Source organism: Haliotis rubra, unplaced genomic scaffold (genome assembly GCF_003918875.1).
Source record: "Haliotis rubra isolate DU_JTF1 unplaced genomic scaffold, ASM391887v1 Scf61, whole genome shotgun sequence".
NCBI classification, from domain to species: domain Eukaryota; kingdom Metazoa; phylum Mollusca; class Gastropoda; order Lepetellida; family Haliotidae; genus Haliotis; species Haliotis rubra.
The window spans coordinates 1,612,079-1,633,548 of record NW_025767313.1 but is presented as its reverse complement, the minus strand read 5'-3'; the positions used below and the strand labels follow the sequence as shown (position 1 = coordinate 1,633,548).

General features: G+C 37.4%; 1 protein-coding gene across 10 annotated transcripts in view; it reads left to right on the top strand.

Moving 5' to 3' along the window:
- Positions 1-5,134: 5,134 nt before the first annotated feature.
- Positions 5,135-21,470, top strand: part of LOC124255838 — a 149,511-nt gene continuing 133,175 nt past the window's right edge. For all 10 annotated transcript variants that reach the window (XR_006892777.1, XM_046689784.1, XM_046689782.1 and 7 more), the window contains exons 1-2: positions 5,135-5,222; positions 7,688-9,300. Coding sequence is in view for 9 of the 10 variants with exons in the window: in XM_046689784.1 (XP_046545740.1) it covers positions 7,753-9,300 (1,548 nt within the window). In the remaining variant the exon portion in view is untranslated. The remainder of the gene's footprint in view (positions 5,223-7,687; positions 9,301-21,470) is intronic.

Sequence of the window (21,470 nt, the reverse complement as noted above, 5' to 3'; positions counted from 1 at the left end):
GTTCCAGCTATATGGCGGCGGTCTGTAAATAATCACGTCTGGACCAGACAATCCAGTGATCAACAGCATGAGCATCAATCTACGCAACTGGATGCCGTGACATGTGTCAACGAGTCTGACCACCCATGCAATTCCGTTTTTGGCCTCTTACGACAAACATGGATTGAGCACTGAAAACCAATTCTAGTCCGGACCTTCTCGAGTATCAAGCGTCATGGGTTGAAACAATGTAAGACACCGGTGATTGTGTTCGATCTCACCCAAAACCATACTCAGTCAGTCGATCTCACCCCGGTTGTTTGTGCAATGAACCATTGGGTGTCCGGCTCATAATTGATCATTGATAAGGGAATAGGTTAACCATTATTTTAACTGGATTATTGATCTCCTAAACAGTGATTTATAAAGTGCTAAACTCAAACACAAAATCTCTCCACATCCAACCCTGACACAACGATCACTCAATAAGCAACCACGACATAAAAATATTGCCTGGTGTTGCTTTAACAAGCATTTCCCTCTTTTTGTCTGCAGACTTGGCAAATGAAAATACGATGTAGATATTTAAAGGAAATTGAGTGTAACTTTAAGAAAAAAACACGTTTTCAATGACTAGAAGCAAGTTCGAAAATTGTGTTTAGTTTGCACAGTCGACAGTGTATCAGTGTATCTTTACAGTAAATGAAGTATAGCCCACTGACAGGTGTGCCGCACTTTTGTGACACCTGTGGCTGTCACGTGATAGACAAATACCGCCGCATTTTCATTTTAACCTATTTCTGGAGAGGGATTTACACTGAAGATAACCGTCCACTTTCCAATATTTTGTATTTATTTATTTATTTTCGTTATATTTTGTTACATAGCGCATGATTAAAATGACACTGCATTTTGTATAGATCTATTTTTATGTATGACATGAGTGAATAGAAATATGCAATCCAATCTGTCACGCACTCACCTAATACCTCAACGTGATCGCGTGAGCTGGCGGAAGTAATGATACTGAAACAGTAATCCGTACTTTGTACAGCGTGATTTAATTCAAGATATTCCAATATTTGTGGAAAATCAACAAATGTTTTAGAAATTATTTGCGGATCCAGAGGGGGGTTCAGGGGTACTCGACCCCCCCTTTTTGTTTTGAAAATGACTATATTGGCGGAGCCGGGGGTGTTCGGGTTCGGGAAACACCACGCACGCACACACACACACTTTGAAAATTCCTGGATCCGCCATTGGTAGTGATTAAAAATTCGCTTTAGATATTCAGCGTGTTTCCTGGGATTCCGAAGAAAGTGTCATTGGCTAAAAAAAAATTGAAAGCGTTATTTCCTTTAATTATTTATTTTAAGTAAATGTTTTCTTACTGAGCATTAAAAAACCATGTCCTGTTTCCCCGAAATATACATGTCACCTCCACAACAATGGTTCAGGATATTTTAACAATAAACGTAACCCAAATTCCGACTTGGGAATATTTACTGACATTTGCTGTAGACATGGAGCCGGCCATCGACCTCAGACTGACCCGGTACTATAAATAAGTAAGTAACCTGATTAAATAAGCCCATATAAACTCAGCTCGCAAGTTCTATGTTGAATAACTGAATGTGTTATTGCTCGCAGCCAAGCTACATACCGTCACAACCCAATAGATAAACTATTTTTTAATAGAAAATACGCCATGTTACAAAACAGAAACGTTCAAGCCCCTGTGAATAAACGGTGTGTGATATATAATTATGTATCATCTCCTATAGCAGATACATATTTGATTATTAGAAGTATACACAGGTGTTGGTAATTGATGTGAAGTCAGTTCATTTCCTCAGCTTCAGTTTGCGTGTCCACGGACACATGCTTGTATGTGAAGTACGTTTTCTATGTATAAGAAACTCACGAGGATGCCTGGAGAGAATGTCCCCAGACAGTTGTCGTAAGAAGACTGACTGACTGACTGAGTTTGGTTTTACGCCGCTTTTAGCAATATTCCAGCAACATCACGGCGGGGGACACCAGAAATGGGCTTCACACATTGTGCCCATGTGGGGATTCGAACCCGGGTCTTCGGCGTGACGAGCCAACGCTTTAACCATTAGGCTACCCCACCGCCCCGTCGTAAGAAGAGATCAAATGGATCGGATGTTCAAGCACGGGGACTTGGTTAATGCATGCCATCTGATTAAGTTGATCAGGTTCGTGGATCGATTCCATAGGCGGATCCTCTGAGTGTGTGTGTGTGTGCGTTCGTGCGTGCGTGCGTGCGTCTGTGCGTGTGCAGGGGTGCGCCCCGCCCCTCCCTTTGTCATGAAAGTTTATTAAGTGACCATTGAAACTCGTGAATATGAAGTATGCACCCCCATCCTTTCTCTAGAGTGTTCCCCCTACATCCCCACCCCCTTCTCAAAAAGCTGTATCCGACCCAGGATGCTCGTGATATCAATCACCGGACTATGTAGTCCAGATTTGCGATTTCGAAAAACTAGAATGCCGATGTCGCGTTAAAAACACAAACAAAATCAGTTGGAGAGAGATAATTATGTACAGGAAAAAGCCAAGTGGTTTACAACAAAACACTGGTCATTAAGGTTTCCGTATTAATATAGTGTGAGGGTAAATAGTGTGTTCTTATCGGGAATGGAAGCAGTCAGATGTTTTGCATGTGTATATATATAAAGATAAAGGTATGACCTCAAAAGTCAGATTCTGCTTTTGGTGTGTTCTCCACAAAGTGAAATGACTGGTTGTGTATCCCAAATGAATTCACATAAAATGTATAACACTTCACAAACATTAGTTTGGAGTCCTGTGCCTGTCATAAAGAATGTTTTAGATTTAATCTGGCAAAAGAAACGGAATACGTTGTCTGGGTGTTTTCAGCTAAAACAAAATAACGAAAGATGTTAAAAAATAAATGAATATTTTATTATTAATATTTCACATTTCGCAAAATCTGTTCTAATAACGAGCTAGGTTCTGTGATACAGATTATCTTGTGCGTGGAAATACGACAATGGGCATAAACATAAGGGGGATAATTCTGTCTCGCTTGTGCCTTGACACCGTTGCAATACTGATGTTCCTTGAAGCGTTCGTCAGAGAAGGAACACAGTAACGATGCCGTCGATGAAACAGCTCATATAACACAAATAAAGTGGATATCAGGAAGTAGTAAAGGGTAATTGATGGTTGTGATAGAAGTGAATCTGAGAGAGTCAGTGATTTCAGGCGTCCGGTATGTAGGAATCGGATTCCTAGCACCAGTGCGACATTTGCTTATTATCATTTACTGAGGGCCAAAAGAAAAATAATAAGGATGCGTTTTTTTATCATGTAATTGAATGAACAGCCGTTAAAATTTGATAATTAACCAAACATTCCACATTCATGCAACAGTTCAATATATATTAGGCCGTGGGTACCCGAGGTAACATTACACGACCCGACCCGGGTAACCGTTACAGCTTTATTTCGAGTTAATTCCCTTACTTACGTGGCAGTCATGATGACCGAAACTGAAAAGGGTGGGGTGTGGTCAAATTTAACTCACAAATGAGTTTTAAAGATGGTGGCACGTCCTCTGAAGGGAACACCTGGCTTCAAAAAAAACGATGTTTAATAGAACGGCAAACGAGGCCAAGATCCCTGCTAACGTGGCTATATAATTCAGTTTATAAAATAAAACTTGATAGCTGTCACGTTGGTCTCGTGGCAATAAATCATTAACGTGAATATGGGTATAAGTGAGGGTTTTTTTTGTTTTATTTATTTATTTATTAAATAAATCAGTATGTTGACATAACATTTTTTTCAGCATCATTTATTAGCAATAAAATTCCGCGATTTTACATCCCCTGTAAAGTGTCACGTGAATGGACATACCAGGGTGATGGGCTTAAAAATGATAGGTCATAATTAATATTACCGTTGTCATAAGTGTTAAAGACTATGCACATAAAGATTTTACTTTTTCACTTACATTTTGTCTAGTATGGTTCAGTATTCTATAATGCAATTTTACATCTTTTATGAAAGTGTCAAAATTACAATCACTTCCATTGACTTTGCAGAGGTTATGCATGTTGACCACAAACAATGTTTTCAGTTTCATATCACTACGATTTCAAAGGATTTCTTCTGTAGGCAGATTAAGACTTTCTTTTGTCGTCGTGGTCATATATTTGCTTCCTTATAAATCTGAAATTTCAGGCATTAATATGTTGCACTCTACTCAAGAAAACAATTATTGTCTAAATTACCTATTGTGGCGTTCATTCATAGATGAATTGCAATTAAAAGATATTCGCTACAAGTCTGATGTTTTGGTTTGTTAGCATAGTCAGTGAAACTAAAGAGGGGTTTAGAATGGTTGAAAGAGGCACACGACTGCCAAAATGCATTATACGTCGACAATGTAACACAATTTCATGTATAGAATGAGCGTCTGCTCACTGGTATGATTGAAGAACAAATATAACACACACACACACACACACACACACACACACACACACACACACACACACACACACACACACACACACACACACACACACACACACACACACACACACACACACACACACACACACACACACACACACACACACACACATCCCCCGGGCTCCGCCAACGCAGCTAAACTATCAGTTTCACGTGATGTATATTATTATGTATATTATATTTTAAATTACAATGACATAGATCTATACAGTACATATTATATCAGGATTATACATATTATTTGGATTCGTGGACAAATTTCAAACACTATACTGACATCGCAAGAATATGAGTTTCTTAGGTCCAGAAACAACGCATAGTCGTTCACAGACTGACCATTATATGTTGTTAATGGAGACTATTTTCAAGTCTACTATGAGCAACGTCACCCGGTCAACGTAGACACTTGTGACTGGGATAAGTCTTGCTGCCAATCAGCGTCCTTGGTGTTTGGCGTGCTTTCGTACTGAGATAATACAACCAGTCACACATTCGCAAATATTAAATTTTGCTTATGATACACAAAGAATATCACACTAGGTGTCATTGAAGGTGGCTCAATTACAAATAAACAAATATTTCTGGCTATGTAACCCACAATGTTCTGTGATAAAAATACGAAACTAACTGAAAATATGCCAGCTCTGCTGCTTCGTTATTATCATGTCTGACATTTATGATGGTGATGCGAATCGTGCATCCGTAATCAGATGCAGGTAATATGGGGAAGAATTTCGAACATTATTTTATTGTTTTCAAAAACTTAATCTACCATTAAGACCACAGGGGAATATCTTCCGGGAAATGTCGAAACTCGCGATGTTTGTAATAGCAGGTGCTTCGAGGACCATTCCATCCATGAAGACAGGTCTAACACATTGTGATTCATATGGTTTTGTTTCCGATACCTAGTGATTGAGAAACTCTATGTATCTTCGTGGTTTGTATCGTATTTTAACAAGCATTATATTGCAGTGGCATTGTGAACTAATTTATCGAAACCATCTTCACGACAATGTCATAATGTTGTCGTGTAATCATGGTATAATGTCATGTCGTATCATTGTGTCTCCGGTACAACACAGTGGAATTGTTAGGAATAAAACCAACAACAGGTCTTAGATTAGTCATCGGTTGATGTTTTGTATCAGTCCATCCCTCTTATTACAGATGGGTAACAGCCTGTTCGATAATCTGGGATGTGCATTGTAGACTATGGAATATGTTCACCATGTTCACTAATGCATTTGTAATGACTTGGAATAATGTGTTGATGAAGTGACTTCCTAATCTGAGGTTGGTTAACAATACAGACAAGTTGATGTAATTATATTTCAGACATACTTGAACATACTCTGCACAATGCAGATACAGTTAAATAACAGTGACAATTATTTTGTATACACATATCATGTCAGCGTTTGTCTTTTGAGTGACAAATTGATGGATCTAGTTTTTAAAGTTCAGTTCCTAAACCAATATTGAAACCAAAGCAATAACGTTATGTAAGTGTGTTTGTTTACAAGCAAGTGAAAAGTCTGGCCATGCAATAAGCCTACACCCAAGGTGTTATCACTGCAGTAGAAATTTCTTTCGTAGAAATAGGTAAGCAGAGGCAGTTTGTTTGAGGGTTATCAGCAGTTGTTTGCAGTCACTACTTGAGAACAGCCTGTGTAATGGCCTTTTTAGGAGTCAGATCTGGCAGGTTTGGATGATTTACTGATGATGTTATGATGTGTGAGAACAGTGTGGGAAATATTAAATATTAGCTGAAAAGTACTTGCTGTAATCCAAATATTAACACAAACACTCCTTTGTCCTTTGATTTGAACATGGCAGCCAAACTGCCAATGAACTTGTTACCGTCCTAAATACATCATACTGAGCTTCAAGTGTAAAGCAGTCTGTAAGTAATCTTTATTACTCTTAAAGACATGAAAATTTACATTAAAGTCCATCTATTCATGTGTGTATTACAGTGTATGCAACAGAAAACAGCAATGCAGAAGTGTGGAGATACATTTATGATAAATTTGGCATTATTTCTTGATTGCATACATTGTATTATTAGTGTGCACAATTTTGCAAAACCTGGCAGCAAAGTGACAAAAAGATTATGATATAAATGTATACTTTGGTGGTGAAAATATTTATTCATTGTGTGTTTTGTAATGATAGTATGTTATTGTATGCATATGGTAGTGGGGCAAGGGGTGATTTTTAAAACTAACATATGTTTGAGGACTTTTCCACACTAACAAATACTCTCTATTCACTCATGTTTGGATGGATGTAAGGTACCTATTCTGACCTGGAAATCGGGTGGTGGGTTAGCCAAGCGGTTAAAGCATTCGCTCGTCACGGGTTCAATTCCCTACATGGGTACAATGTGTAAAGCCCATTTCTGGTGTCCCCCTGGCAAGATATTGCTGGAATATTGCAAAAAGCGGCGTGAAACTTAACTCCCTCACTCAGTTTGACCTTGAATCCCCTCAGGGTGCAGCTTACATGGATATCAGTAGTTGTAATGTTTGGTTTGGAGTGAACATAACATAGCTCAGAAATAGTGATCATATCACCTCCATGTTATATTAATTATGTTTTGTTGTTTAACATGGCCTACAGCAATATTCCAGCTGTATGATAGTGTTGTTTAAATAATCGCGTCTGGACCGGACAGTCCAGTGCTTGACATCGTGAGTACCGAGTTATTATGCAGTTTGGATTTAGTTACATGCATTTACCATTACCGCTATTGTGACCATTAAATCCTGTTGGTCTCCTTTTACTAGGCACAATTCTATTAAAAAGATTCATAGTAAGCCAATCAATGATGATTGATGTCAGGTATATTGTCTGGGGCCAGTCATGTTGCATTCAAATTATCAGTTTGTATTTTTGTATATGTTTTTTACTGGTGTATACTTCTGTGCCATTAGGTTTATTGTGAATATATTTCAAAATCTGACAAAGTAGTGAATTTTCTGTTCACTTCATAAGTAGTGAAGGAACAGGTGAATGTTATGTGAATTTGTCTTCACATTGATTTTAACGTGAGTGAGTTGTAAATGATTTGAATATAGGGAAGTAAGGAAGTATATTCCATTATAAGGATCTGCTGTTCAAAAAGTTTTGCATAAAATTATTATTTATTGATCATTTGATTATTATTTTTTTTAAGATGATTGACCAAACAAGAGTGACTGCCTCAAAGTTGTCTGCCCATTTCCTACAACTGCAGTTGTCATGACAACCCATGAAGGATATGTGGAAGTGAAAGACATCATACACTGCGATATGGATGGAGGTGACTCTGTAGACGGTGCCCGAGGTGGTGGGTCCCCCAAACATCAACTCATGGTCAGTCTTTCCGAATTCTCCGAGTCAATGATCGATGATGGAGCTGATAACATCAGTATGGAGGTACAGATGGGAGAAGAGGGTTCCCGACATCCCAGTGAGATCAGTTCCATATCATACCAGAATCTCCTTGAGGATGGCGAAGCAGCAAGCACGTCCTTATCCCGCCGGGATAGTGAGGACAGCAATGACTCCTATCAGCCGGACGACCCTGAAGGCATTGCTGACTTTCCTCCTGAAGACATAGAACGGTTTGAGTCTTCTGATCTTCCTCTCTCAGAGCATTATGCTGTTGCCAGGAAGTCGGAATCAACGAACCAGAGTTCTAATAAGGCTGCCAAACAGTCTGATTTCCAACCCGAGGAGAATGGAGAAGAGAATTTGAGCGTGTCTTCAGACAAACATTATGACAATGTTCCCATTATGATCACTGGTGAAGAAAATGATGCGGATGTGTCTGAAAATGGATCCTATGATAGCAAGACTAATGTGATACTTCGAAGGAAGGCTTCATCGTCTGAAAATGTTAGAGAGATCAATGATGTAATGGATGCAGTGAAAAAGAGAAACAGTCTTGAAATCCGGAATAATATTCCCACAATTGGGCAGATAAAGACTTATGATAAGGATATTGACGACATAACATATAACGCTCAGGGGGCCAAGCCAAAAATCCGAAAACAGTCCCCTGGCCTTGCTCGAAGAGTTTGTGATCATCCCATGGGTTCTGGGAGTGATAGAGAAGGTTCAAGCTCAGAGCGGGAGATGGAGAGGATAGAAAATCATTTAGAGCCAAATTTACCTCGTGCATTAGGATTGGAACTGTCAGGGGAGCCAACAGTTGGGGTTATAGAAAATGGCAAGGATGGCATTCAAATTATAGCGCCTAGGAAAAATCTGAACATTGAGAATGAGTATGACTATGTTAAGTATGCTCGTGTACAGAAGGGTAATTCATATGTAGGCATGAGGCTAGCATATTCAAGTTCCAATGATTCTTTGAATTTGAAACGAAACAGTATGAACAGTCAGGACAGTGGGTCCTTGGACAGTTCCAGAGAAACCTCACCAGAGAAGATTCTTCAACAAAAGATCTTGCAGGATTTAGGAGTACCTGCACCAACTGAGCGAGTGAATGAGGACTCTCTCACTGAGATTCCACTGAATGGGACTGATGGTAATATGGTTGATGACCGCAAGAGCTTTACATTGTCGCCTGAGAACACAGAGTGTGATAGTGTGGAGGTAGAAAGTGTGATGTCGGATGGTGACCGGTCAACGCTAGGCATGCCCATGGTGGATGATGGCCTATCCAGTAGCCAGGCCAGTGATGTGGAGGACATGTGCAACCATGACCCCTCCATCCCCTCCGAGATACTCAAACAGAGGCAAAAGCAGGACATTGAGCAGGAGCTCAAGAACAGTGACGACAAGGTGAGGCAGTAGTGTGTGAAATGAAGGGTTCAGATCAGGCATTGAACTTACCATTGCCTGATACATGTGTATAGTAATATTTTCAGATCAGACAATGTCTTATACCTGTGTCAGGGAGGAAAAAGATCTGATTTTATGCTCACGTGGCTGAACATCACGTAGTTTCATAGTTTCGAATTGCTATTATTGGTTTGTATTACAAGGGGGTAGGCACAGTAGTTGGAACAGTGAAACAAATGCACGTGCGGTCAAAAAAATTCTGAGATTTTAAAGTTCAATTGGCAAGGTAAAGTTATGAGGAAATGCAATCTTAATTTCACTTTATTTGATTTACCTTTTTCTTTAAAGTGAAATTCATTGGTACATTTTCACCGCAAACAGACTATAGTGAGCTCATTGTCACAGTACTAAAACTACTATTTTCATGATGATCATTCCATAACGTGATGTATCGTTTACAATATTGAGCTTTACATTCAAGCATCCTAGAAATTTATTGTGTTAGGAGCAGGGCTCCAGATAATTTTTCAATATCAGGAGTACGTACTCCATATTTTTTCAATACAGGAGTAATGGAAAAACGTAGGAGTGCATTTAGAGTACTGAGTGGAATTTAATGGCGTATCAGTAATCTTGTGTTTCATTTCATATATGCACCAACATTGCTAGTCTTGTGTAAACGGGTCAATAAACAATAAACCAATATTTTTCAGATAAATACGTTTTTAAATGATTCTAAGACCGTACACTATTGCTGTGGTGTGTACCTGCTACGTTGTCTAAATTATTTCCTACCGTATCGTGCATATTTTTTATCTGTACATACGCCGGAGACGCACCTTATCTGGAGCCCTGTAGTAGTAAGTCACAATGAACTTGTTCAGTCAGTGAGGTGTAAGCATGATTGCCTTTTCTTTAACAAACACAAGTTTTCACTTTGAAACTGTCCGAAGGAGGGTGTAAGATATCCTATATCCTAAATCAATATTTGTCAAACAGATAATATGTAAAACTATCTACTCTTTAGTCCTGTGAGCTTTTGCAGAAAATGACTGGCCTTATCAAAATGAAAATGACTTGACTTGCCAAAGGGACCTTGAGGACAGATTGAATATAGAGTCTCTGAATGACATTTAGAACTGATACACATAACATGCATAAAGGCGAGAATTTGTGGGCGTCAACTTCTTTATTTACGCAAATTAACACAACATTCACCTGATGAAGAAGTAAGAATACACTCCAAAACGTCGTGTTCCTCAAATAACAAAGTAGACTGGAGAGTAAACAGAGCCATCTACAGTATGCACACATGTGCCCATGGACAGATGGATTGGTCAGTATGTCATGAGTCAGGATTTGAAAATGGAAAAGTAATGTAGAAATGTTTTCAGGCTTTATTTGACATGTCTATAAATTCGGGCATATTGTTTACTCATACTATAAATCCAGGTTAGAATTGATCTTCAGCAACCGATGCTTGTCGTAAGGGGCGACCAATGGGATTAGGGTGTCCAGGCTGGCTGAATTGGTTGACACATGTCATTGGGTCCCAACTGCGTAGATCTATGCTTATGCTCTTGATCACTGGATTGTCTGGTCCAGACACGGTTATTTACAGACCGCCGCCAATTAGCTGCAATATTGATGAGTGCAGTGTTAGAAAAAACAACAAATCATGCTGTAATTTCCAAAAAGTTTTACTGAAACTTATTCATTTCGTGTGTTATGAAACTTACAGTTACGTCATGCACAAGATAAAGTGTTGCAATGAACAGGATTTTGTGACTTATGATGTCAGTAAAAGGACATGCAGTGTATCATGACATAGATCAAAATATCTTTTTGATCATGCTAATAACAGATGTTAACAAGAAAATACTGATGCTGAGAATTAAAATCTTGCCACTTCCAAGCATCAGTATCATGATGTAAGAAAATATTTGGTACATTAAAAGTACAGAAAACGTTTCTTGGACTTCACTAGGTCCTTATGGTAGTTTTGCTGTGAATTGCTGGAGAGAGCTGAGCCCTGTTTCACAAAGCGATCTTAGCGCTACAACTGTCCTAATTCTATGTTAAAGTACAGGAGATACGATAGTCGTAGCGCTTAGTCTATGAGCTTTGTGAAACGTGGCCCAGAAGGGGCTAGAAGCAAAAAGTATTCATTCAGCAGGTTATTAAAAGTTTGTCTTTTATATTAGAGGTCATCTTAATGTAAACTGATAGTGAAGTGAAGTTGTTACACTTAACCACATAATACCCACAGAGAAGCAGATTTTATATTTTATGTCGTATATTTTACCTCATGGTGAATGGTTAGTTCAGGGCAATTGTTCCCTTGTTCCATTACTTGCTGAGCGGCTCATACCAACATATTGTCTGAAATAATCGAAGTTGATGTCATCCATTGTTCATGACATCACAAAAGGTTTTTATGACATCTGTCCATTAACAGATGACAGAGCTGATGTTTCCACTTGTGATCATGATGCCCACATTTCTAAAAAATGAAGTAATATATAAAAGCACAAGCTGCAAAATTATAACTATTTTAGTATCTGTTCCTTGTGAAATTTCAAAATTTATTTCCTTGTTTCTGATAGATTCTTCTCAAAGTAGATCCCTTTTTACTAGTTTGGTACTTACACCAGGTTCTCTGTAGCTTGGTATAAGCGAAATCCTTCAAAAGTCAGACAGTCCTTACAGACAGACATGAGAGATTTACTCTTATAATTGACTGACTGACTGAGTTTGGTTTTACGCCGCTTTTAGCAATATTCCAACAACATCACGGCAGGGGACACCAGAAATGGGCTTCACACATTGTACCCATGTGGGGATTCGAACCCGGGTCTTCGGCGTGACGAGCCAACGCTTTAACCATTAGGTTACCCCATCGCCCCTTACTCTTATAACTAGTCATAATCATGGTTAAACTGTTTCCCACTTCACACAATGTGAAGGTGTATGTTTATTGATAAATAGATATACTACTATAAGGTTTCTAGTTTGCCTCTGGCCGCAAACATTATCTTCATCTGAAATTTATGCCAAAACTAAGAGGCACCAATGTTGCCTGATGTATTTTCAAAGTTTTACAAAAAAATATACATGTATGATTAATGATTCATGTTCTATAAGTGAACCAAACTGTTAAATGGAAAATCTAAAAAATTAAGAATCTGAAGTCTCCAGTTCAGCATTTTCAGCGCTTACCTATATACACTGATTCTCATGTACGTGATGCAGATTTGAACAGCTTATAAATGAGCTCCGGAAATGAAACTTTAGTCAACATAAATTTACTTTGGAATTTCAACTGATAATTTGTTTTACAGTTCTTATAAAGCCTATTGTCGAATGTCCATATGACATGAACAAAGTTTTATAATTAATTCTGAGTGGCTTGTGAATTATGCTCCTGAAAAAAACAACATCTTCATTTTGACATTAGTCAGATTGCTGCCTGAAACACATAAAAATAATAGCTTATTAAACGATAAATGGCAAAATGCGCTTTCCCCGTGCATCATGATATATACTTGTGTGAACACAAGGTTCATGTTATGAATCCAAAGCAAACCCTCTGGGCTCTTTTGACTGCAGTACAATCAAAATGTTTATATTGTTTATTTATAAATAAACTCCATATATGTCAGACATACAGCACATTTTGCATTAAATCATAAAATAAAACATATTTTGAACAAACTGAGTGTGCATGCATTTCCCATTCAGTTGCTGAAATGTTGAAAATTATCATTGTCAAGGACTAGCCTTTAGAAAATGTCTGTGTCAAATACTGTGTTTGGGGGCCATGCTTTATCAGTGTTGGGTTTGTATCCTAAAAATTTAGTGACATAAGCACAGGGCCGATGTCATTCAAATACCTCTGGCGGTTAACTGCTACCATGATTCAAGGTCTGGTGTTTACATTGTCAAAGTCTGCATTGGACTGCTGTTTCTGTTATGTTTGTGTCAATATTTGACTAATCCTCATGTGCTTACATACTTTTTATGCTTTTTCTGTTAAACCAGTTGCTGTTACTTTCCTTAAAGGTCACATGCAACATAAAACACAACTTTGCAGATTCTGATACCTTTTGGTATGGACAAATTCAACTTATAAAGTTGAAAAATAACGCGATGAAAAAAACCCCCGTGAAATAGGAGGTCAAACTATTCACTAAATTCACCCCAGCTGGGGTGAAAAGTGGTTTCAACGAATCCAGGACAAAATCCACCCGGACAAAATCCACCCCAAAATTGCAACAACCTAGGACAAAATCCACCATGGACAAAATCCACCCCTAATAAATTCCACCCTAAGAAAAACAAAACTAATGACATGTTTAGTAACAGAAATGAATTTTATTCATATCAGTCATTCATAATCGATAACAAAAACAACCAAAATACATATGTATGCCGACGCCGTGGAGAAAGTCCTCGAGTGTCTTTTGCTTCGCTGCGTAGGTCTTGCACAGACCTTCAAGGCGTTCTTGGAGACGTTTGGTGGTTGTTCTGGTTCTTTTCAAAATGTGACAAATGGAGAAACCTTTAATGTTTGAAACAACATCTAGGAACAACAGCCAATTAGGAAAACATGAATGCTATGAAAGCAATGCTTGCAATGCTTGAGATAAAACAACTTGATCAAAGATCAGGACACACTAAAACTTTTAACAATAGCAATTTGAGAAGGGTGGATTTTGTCCATTTTTTTGTTAAGAAGAGGTGGATTTTGTCCGGGGTGGCAATTTTGGGGTGGATTTTGTCCGGTCACCGGTTTCAACAGCTGTGCTGCATTACGCTCATGGCGCATGCGTAGTGAATAGGTTCGCGCAGCTTGGAAGCTACATTTCAAGACGGAAAACCTTCGCTGGCGGTGAATACTCGGTGAAGGCTTTGATGTCAGCTATTTTTCTAATGTTTTGTTGACATTTCACAGTCGCAAGCTTTTTATATGTTATGATAGAAGATTACCGATTTAACTGTTTATATAATTTCATTTGACTATTTCACCACACGTTCTTCTTACTTTCACTTTCTCAGTTCGATACTTAACATCAACGTCATTATTTAGCATTGTCAGAATGCTAAACTGTGATATAGATATTCCTCTGTCACAGTCAAAACTCAATGTCTGTTTTATTGACACCTATGTGTCTGCCTGCCTGTCTGCTAATGACAATATGCAATACACAACTTCCATCACTGACCACATGCCATTTGAACTAAACACCTATCAGGCTATACACCATAAACGAAACGCATTGATTTATGGCTCGTGCACCCGAAGTTCTGTCTCTGTCACACAGGCAGGTGTGATACTTGTACACATGACATTTTATGGTGTCTGTTGATTGCAAAATGTTATACACAAAAAATGAGCATGTATTTACAAAACCCAACATCTCTATACACACACAAAGAGTGTATCAGCAAATGAACCAGCCAATGAAAGTCTTCGTTACACTTAAGTGCATGCCCACCCGCTCTGACTGGGTTCGGTATCCCAGGTGCTTTGTTTCGAGGAAGTAAACCCAAGTACAAAACATTGCACTTTTGATTTGCGATTGTACGCTGATAATTTTGTTTATTTGGGTTTTTTCATAATCAGCAATGTATATTATATGTCATGAATAAGTGATAATTGTGTTTTAATTATGTTTGTTGTTTTGGTTGCATGTCACCTTTAAGTCATCAGCCTTTAAGGTGATAAGTGCTGTTCATGGATATGTAATCTAAGTAATGGTAATGGCATTCACCAACAACTATCAGCTGTCTTGGGCAACAGGAACTTTGTGATGGTATCATAATTTGATAATCTAAGTAGCTAACTCTGTCAAATGATTTCAAAGTTTTAGAGAGGGTCTTTTATGTGAATTATATTTTGATGTTCTAAACATGGATACATCGATGCATCGATACTTTTTCTAAGATGATACAATTATCGATATATTTAAAACTGTGTCGATGTTTAGTTTTGAAAGTATCGGTTTAAATATGTTTATGAATCGTTTACATTTTGCAATTGTATCATTTTTTTTATGTTATGAGAGTTATAAATGATTATTTTTCATGCACAAAGATGGGAACTTAGAACTTTTAATCCCTGAGAATAAAAAATGTTGATCTTTTCATTGATAATTATAAAATATGAAATATTAATGTTCAAAATGTAACTAAATTTACGTAATAATGCCGCAAAATAGGTATCGTGATACGTATCGAATCGTGACATGGGTATCGTGATACGTATCGATTCATGAAACTTATGTATCGTGACATCCCTATTTAATATATTAAGTTGAACTTTATCTTTTGAAAGTAAGGTTTACAGTAGGCTTTTGATTCGGAAGGTTTTACTTTTGGGCAAAACTAGATTTTTATTGTGATATTGATGTTGTATTTATGGAAATACAAACAAAGCAAGCAGTTAAACAAAACATATCCATCATCTGGACTAGCTGTTGACCAGACATCATGTTTGATATCGTTATGGCGATTGCTGCAATAATGCACTTCCTGTTTCGATGTTTCGGCAGGGTTTTGATATTCCCCTAACACCAGCCTGCATTGGTTGACTCCTTGATTATTAAACAGTGAAGAAACCTTGCATCTCTCATCATCACTCTTCTCCATTCTGTAACTAAATTTGTATTGTGAGTCATGTGACAGGTGTTTGGTAATGAATTTTGGGCTTTACAAAGGTGGTTTGTGTAAAGTTGTACAGCAACAGTAACAGGAAGACTGAACAGAAAAAAGTAGAATTTTTTGTATCATTATGTACAATATTAATACTTTTTAACAAAATCTGCTTTTCCTTGATTACCTTGACAGGCTGGATAAGTCATTTTATTGCACACTTCCTCCAAAGCTGCCTTTAGGATTTTTTATGTCCAGAAGTTATGTTCATCTATTTTAATGTTCATGTTCGATTGAAATATGAAATATTACTGTTAAGTATAGTGTGTCTTATGTCTTGAGCAGATTTATAGAAAAATGATTTAGTGTCTTATAACTTGGATATATTTGTACACTAAAGCATAAATGAAGAGGAAGAGGTTTTGAATTTATCAGTATATCTATTTCACTAGGTAACCAGTAGTTGTACAGTCTCTGGGGTAGCTGAAACTGGATCATTCTTTGGCTTAGTTCCAGGGAAGATCAAGGTCACCAGTAATCACAAACCATCGATGGGAACCTCGGCAGGAGGGGACATTATCCATTTCTGTTCACAAGATTATAAGGCAGTTTTGGTTCAGTAATGATGAATTATTCAGATTTGTATTGACATTTGTCACTTGTATCACACTCAGGTACCGTCAGCAGTTAACAAAGTGGGGCATCCGTTTCATCAGTAGAGGGACACTGTCATAGAGATGTTGTTGTGCAACATGCAGGAACAATGCTCCATTTCAAATAAAACTAGGTTTTAATAACTCTTATAATCAGTGATAATCATGGTAACAGCACCCTTCCTCTAATAACTGCCTTGCTATGACTGTTATGAAGATGATTTAAGTAAACTCTTCAAAGAATTACAGAGTGAATATATTTTTGAAGACCCCAAGCTGTTATAAGTTCTTCATGACATCATGTTTATGTATTTGCTGCTATGGTTTAATATGGGTGCCTCGCTGGTATGTGCTATGTTACAAACAACAAGATAATTTTTTATTATATTAGCCAGTTTGTATGTACAAACCAGCGGTGAAGCAAACGTCAGTCTCAGTTAGATGTGCTGGAAATTATCACACCAATGTTCATGCCCCGGTATAATGCATGATTTTAGACATACTCAATATATTGGTGTCCAATTAATCAGACATTTGCCTCTCCAACATTGCATAATAAGCAGTGTGTAGAATTGGCTTGTGGACATAGAATATGGACTATTGTATTGAGAGAGTGATGTCCCACTTTAACTGCATTTTCGAGGAATATCATGTCTGTGTTTGTGTAGCATATGGGTGTACCGGTATACCATAATATGCTTTTCAAATGATCCGTATCGCACTATTTTTTCTGAGAACCATTATATTGGGTAAAGAACATATATGAAGTTTTTTTGATTATCTTTATGGTTTAAATTAAAATCTACACAGACTTTCATTCACAAAAGATGTTTTACTTCGTTATTCAATGGCAAAACGGCATATTGTAAAGCTATAAATTTATAAAATAGAAAATAGAATCCCTGACTATGCATGCTAAGTTTGAGATTGCTGTTATCAGAATGATAACATGAATGTTTAGCGACTTATAATGTAGAAAATTGGATCAACATGTTCAATTAGTGTCACTCACTGTCAAACACTTAAAGAACAAAAAACTTTGTTTTTTTGTACTCTTTTAACCGTTACATACGAAAGATTTGTGGTTAGTCTTATGCGGAACACCAAATTCATTCTTAAAAAACTTGTGGTTAATTAATACCGAGCGATTAAAAGTTGCCAAAAAGTCGCCTGCTTTACTTTCGCCCGTCCACGAAACCACAGACAGGTTACGTAACTCTGTCGCCAGAGCACTGCAGTGACGTCATATGAGGAAGGATTTTCAGTTAGTTGTATATAAAGTGTGTAGTAAGCTCGTCATTTTGATGATTTCTCGACATCAACGAAGACATGCCGAATCATGCGTTGTCGACAATTGCTCCTAGGGGTCGGGCGATGGTGTGACCATGCACAGATTTCCACAGGACCCGCGGTTAAGTGCTACATGGGTTATGTTTGTGAGTCGCGGCGTTGTGGAAGCCTGAATCGATATCTTACTTGTGTTCAGAACGCTTCATGGAAGTTAAAGAATCAAAACTACTTACTAGTTGTAGTAAAATATGTATATGATTGATGACCATAAAGATTTTCCATGACACAACTTGTGATATAACGATTTCTTCCTCAGAAGCGAGGTTGGGGTTGAAGTAACAATAATATTGTAAGTAGTATTATATTGACACCCACCTCGCTTCCACGAGAAATTGTTATGTTATAAGCTATGTCATGCAAAATCCTATTGGCCATCAATCAAATATATATTTTACTACCAGTAGAAAGTAGTCTTGATTTTGTTACTCGGTGAAAACAAACCTAAATAGCATTTATCCTCAGACTCGGGATGTTCGCGACAGGGCGCCACAATTTTTGAAATCGTAGAATTAATGAGATTATGGTTTGTTTTCATCATGTTAGAAAGTCAAATATACTTTTTACTCGTAGTTAAATATGTATTTGAATCATGACTAAAAGAATTTTGCATGACACAACTTGTAACATAACGATTTCTTCCATGGAAGCGAAGTGAGGGTCGAAGTGACAATACTGCACGATACATTTCTTGCTACATTCACGTGGTTAACGTCCACTCACCAGTATGTAGATACTAGTCAATGTACGACTTTATATTTGGTCTTATAATCCTAATTAGTTTATTATCATACTTGTATGCATTTTGAAACTAAATAAAAAGCAGACGATCTGCTGATACTTATAGTGAATGTATAACAGGACTGTAATATCTAGACATTTTATAGTTTGCCAATGTGAATCATAATTCGCACACATGCCTCATTACACTTCACAGCGAAAACAATGATTCTGTTGAATGCTACGACAATTGAATAAAAAACAAATTGCAAATATTAAAAATAAAACAGATTAAAGTTATAGGAACAATGTCAGGCGAGGAATGTATCCATCAATATCCACAAAAACGAGTGATATGCCATTCATCTGCAGCTGTTCCAAGTCATGTGTCTTTTAACAGTCTAATATACGAAAAAGTGATATATCGTTTCAGGTATATCTCATTGGTCACCCAAGATAGCACACCTGGCAACTAATTGCATAATGTCTGCAATTCTTTAAAAAAAGTAATTTAGTTAGCCAATAATGAGTAATCAATCAATGTATTGGCTGTTAATCCTTGAAAGAAGGACATTGTTTTTATACAGACACAGACACGACAGTGTGTATTCAGCATAGATTAGTAAATCTACATACATAAACACTACCTTTTGACAAATCCGCTGTGCAAGATTAAAGTAATTAATCAATCAGCGTGTTATCGGTTAATCCTTTGATCGATGTTTAGAATGTTGAGTATTTATTCCAGACACAAGAAATGCCAAATGGGAACCTTTGTCGGGTAAACTAAGTGGTGTTACCACTAATTATACCTGTTACAAATTCATTAACTGACCATCAAGTGAATGATGACAAATAACATGTGTAGGATTATACCACCTAACACGGGTTACAACAAGGGAGTATTAGTTGCTGTATTGCATGTGAAAACTTGTGGACCGACACTGTTTTGAGAATACAAACAGAACTTCATTGTTGCATAAGAAATACATATAAGCATTTGCTGTGTGCTAAAACTGTATGTACCTATTTACCTAAGTAAATTTTCAGATTCTTCTAGCAATGGCAAAGGAGGGTTGTTTAGTTTACGGATTCCAATAAATCAAAAGTCAATTTTTAATATCATACGTAATAGACGTCATATTTTACATGACATGATTATATATCGAGGTAAAAAAACACAGAAATAGGATCAATTTGGATCCGTCATTATACCATCCAGGCATAAGAAAACCTGAAAAAGCCCACACTGCTTTCATACTTTATTACAATCAGACAAGTACCGGGGATATTTTCAAATAACTGCATCTGATGGGCATCCACCCTTCTTAATGTCACACTGTTTAGGTTGAAGAAATTAACCGCAACCGTGATGAGCGAGGCTGATCATCGTTTTCACTATCACTTGCGTCTGGCTCGATCAAATAAGGCCTAGCGACACCAAGCGATTTTGACAGAATCGTCTATGAAAACAAGTTGTAACTCGGAAACTAGGCAAAGCAGGAGACAAAATTAAGTGACAGTAGATTGTGAGAACATATAGCTTTCATTTTTCACAACAGTTGTCACGATTTCAGGTTTATACAAACCTGTAAACAAGATAATTTAACCCCTGAAATGTAAATGAATTCTGCATCGGGCCTCATACCTATTCCTCATATGACGTCACAGAAACGCCACTCTGATTGGTTGAAATTTCGTTCACAGGTGAGAATCGTGCACTGTTGTCAAAAAGGTCGATTTAAGTTAATTTAAGATCGAAATGAGTAGTTTTAATGACAGGGTTTCATATATAACGATGCCAATTAGTGATTAATGTATTTGTACCCCCCTAGAGTATATGTGATCTTTAAGTTCCCAATATATCGCAATACGTATCGCAGCATGGATACCTGAATCAAGAAAAATCACAATACACAGCCCTAATTACACAGCCCTAGTTACATAGCTACTAACACAGTGAGGTCCTTCTGGATCCATAGTTAGTCACATGACATTTTGTTCAGTGACAATATCTATATAACTCCGTGGTTATACTTAAAGCTGCAAATATTCCCAGTACTCACTATGCACACAATGTGACTTAAAAAAGAATTATGCTGAGTAAAGTAAAACAACTTCAGTGTATTTATGATTGCATTGTTTTATACATGTATCTGAATACTAGTTATTGTCATGGCTGTGGTGAAAATGTTATTGAAAAACATATTGAAAATATAAATTCCTCCTATATTAGCAAATTATGACATGTCAATCCCTACTAGAAATAACATTAATCAGACATAAAATGACAATTGGCTTAGCATAAAGGCTTGTTGCATCAGGCAATTTATCTCTAAGGTGGCTATGATTTAATCATTCACGTAAGACATTACATGTGTGTGACCAATCAGTAAAGTACACTCTATTGTAGGCCAAGGCTGTATTAGAACAATCAGTAAAGTACGCTCTACTGTGCAGGCCAAGCCTGTGTTAGAACAATCTGTAAAGTTAGCTCTACTGTGCAGGCCAAGGCTGTATTAGAACAATCAGTAAAGTACGCTCTATTGCACGCCAAGGCTGTATTAGAACAATCAGTAAAGTACACTCTACTGTGAAAGCTCTATTAGAACAATCAGTGCAGGCCAAGGCTGTATTAGAACAATCAGTAAAGTACACTCTACTGTGCAGGCCAAGGCTGTATTAGAACAATCAGTAAAGTACACTCTACTGTGCAGGCCAAGGCTGTATTAGAACAATCAGTAAAGTACACTCTACTGTGAAAGCCAAGGCTGTATTAGAACAATCAGTAAAGTA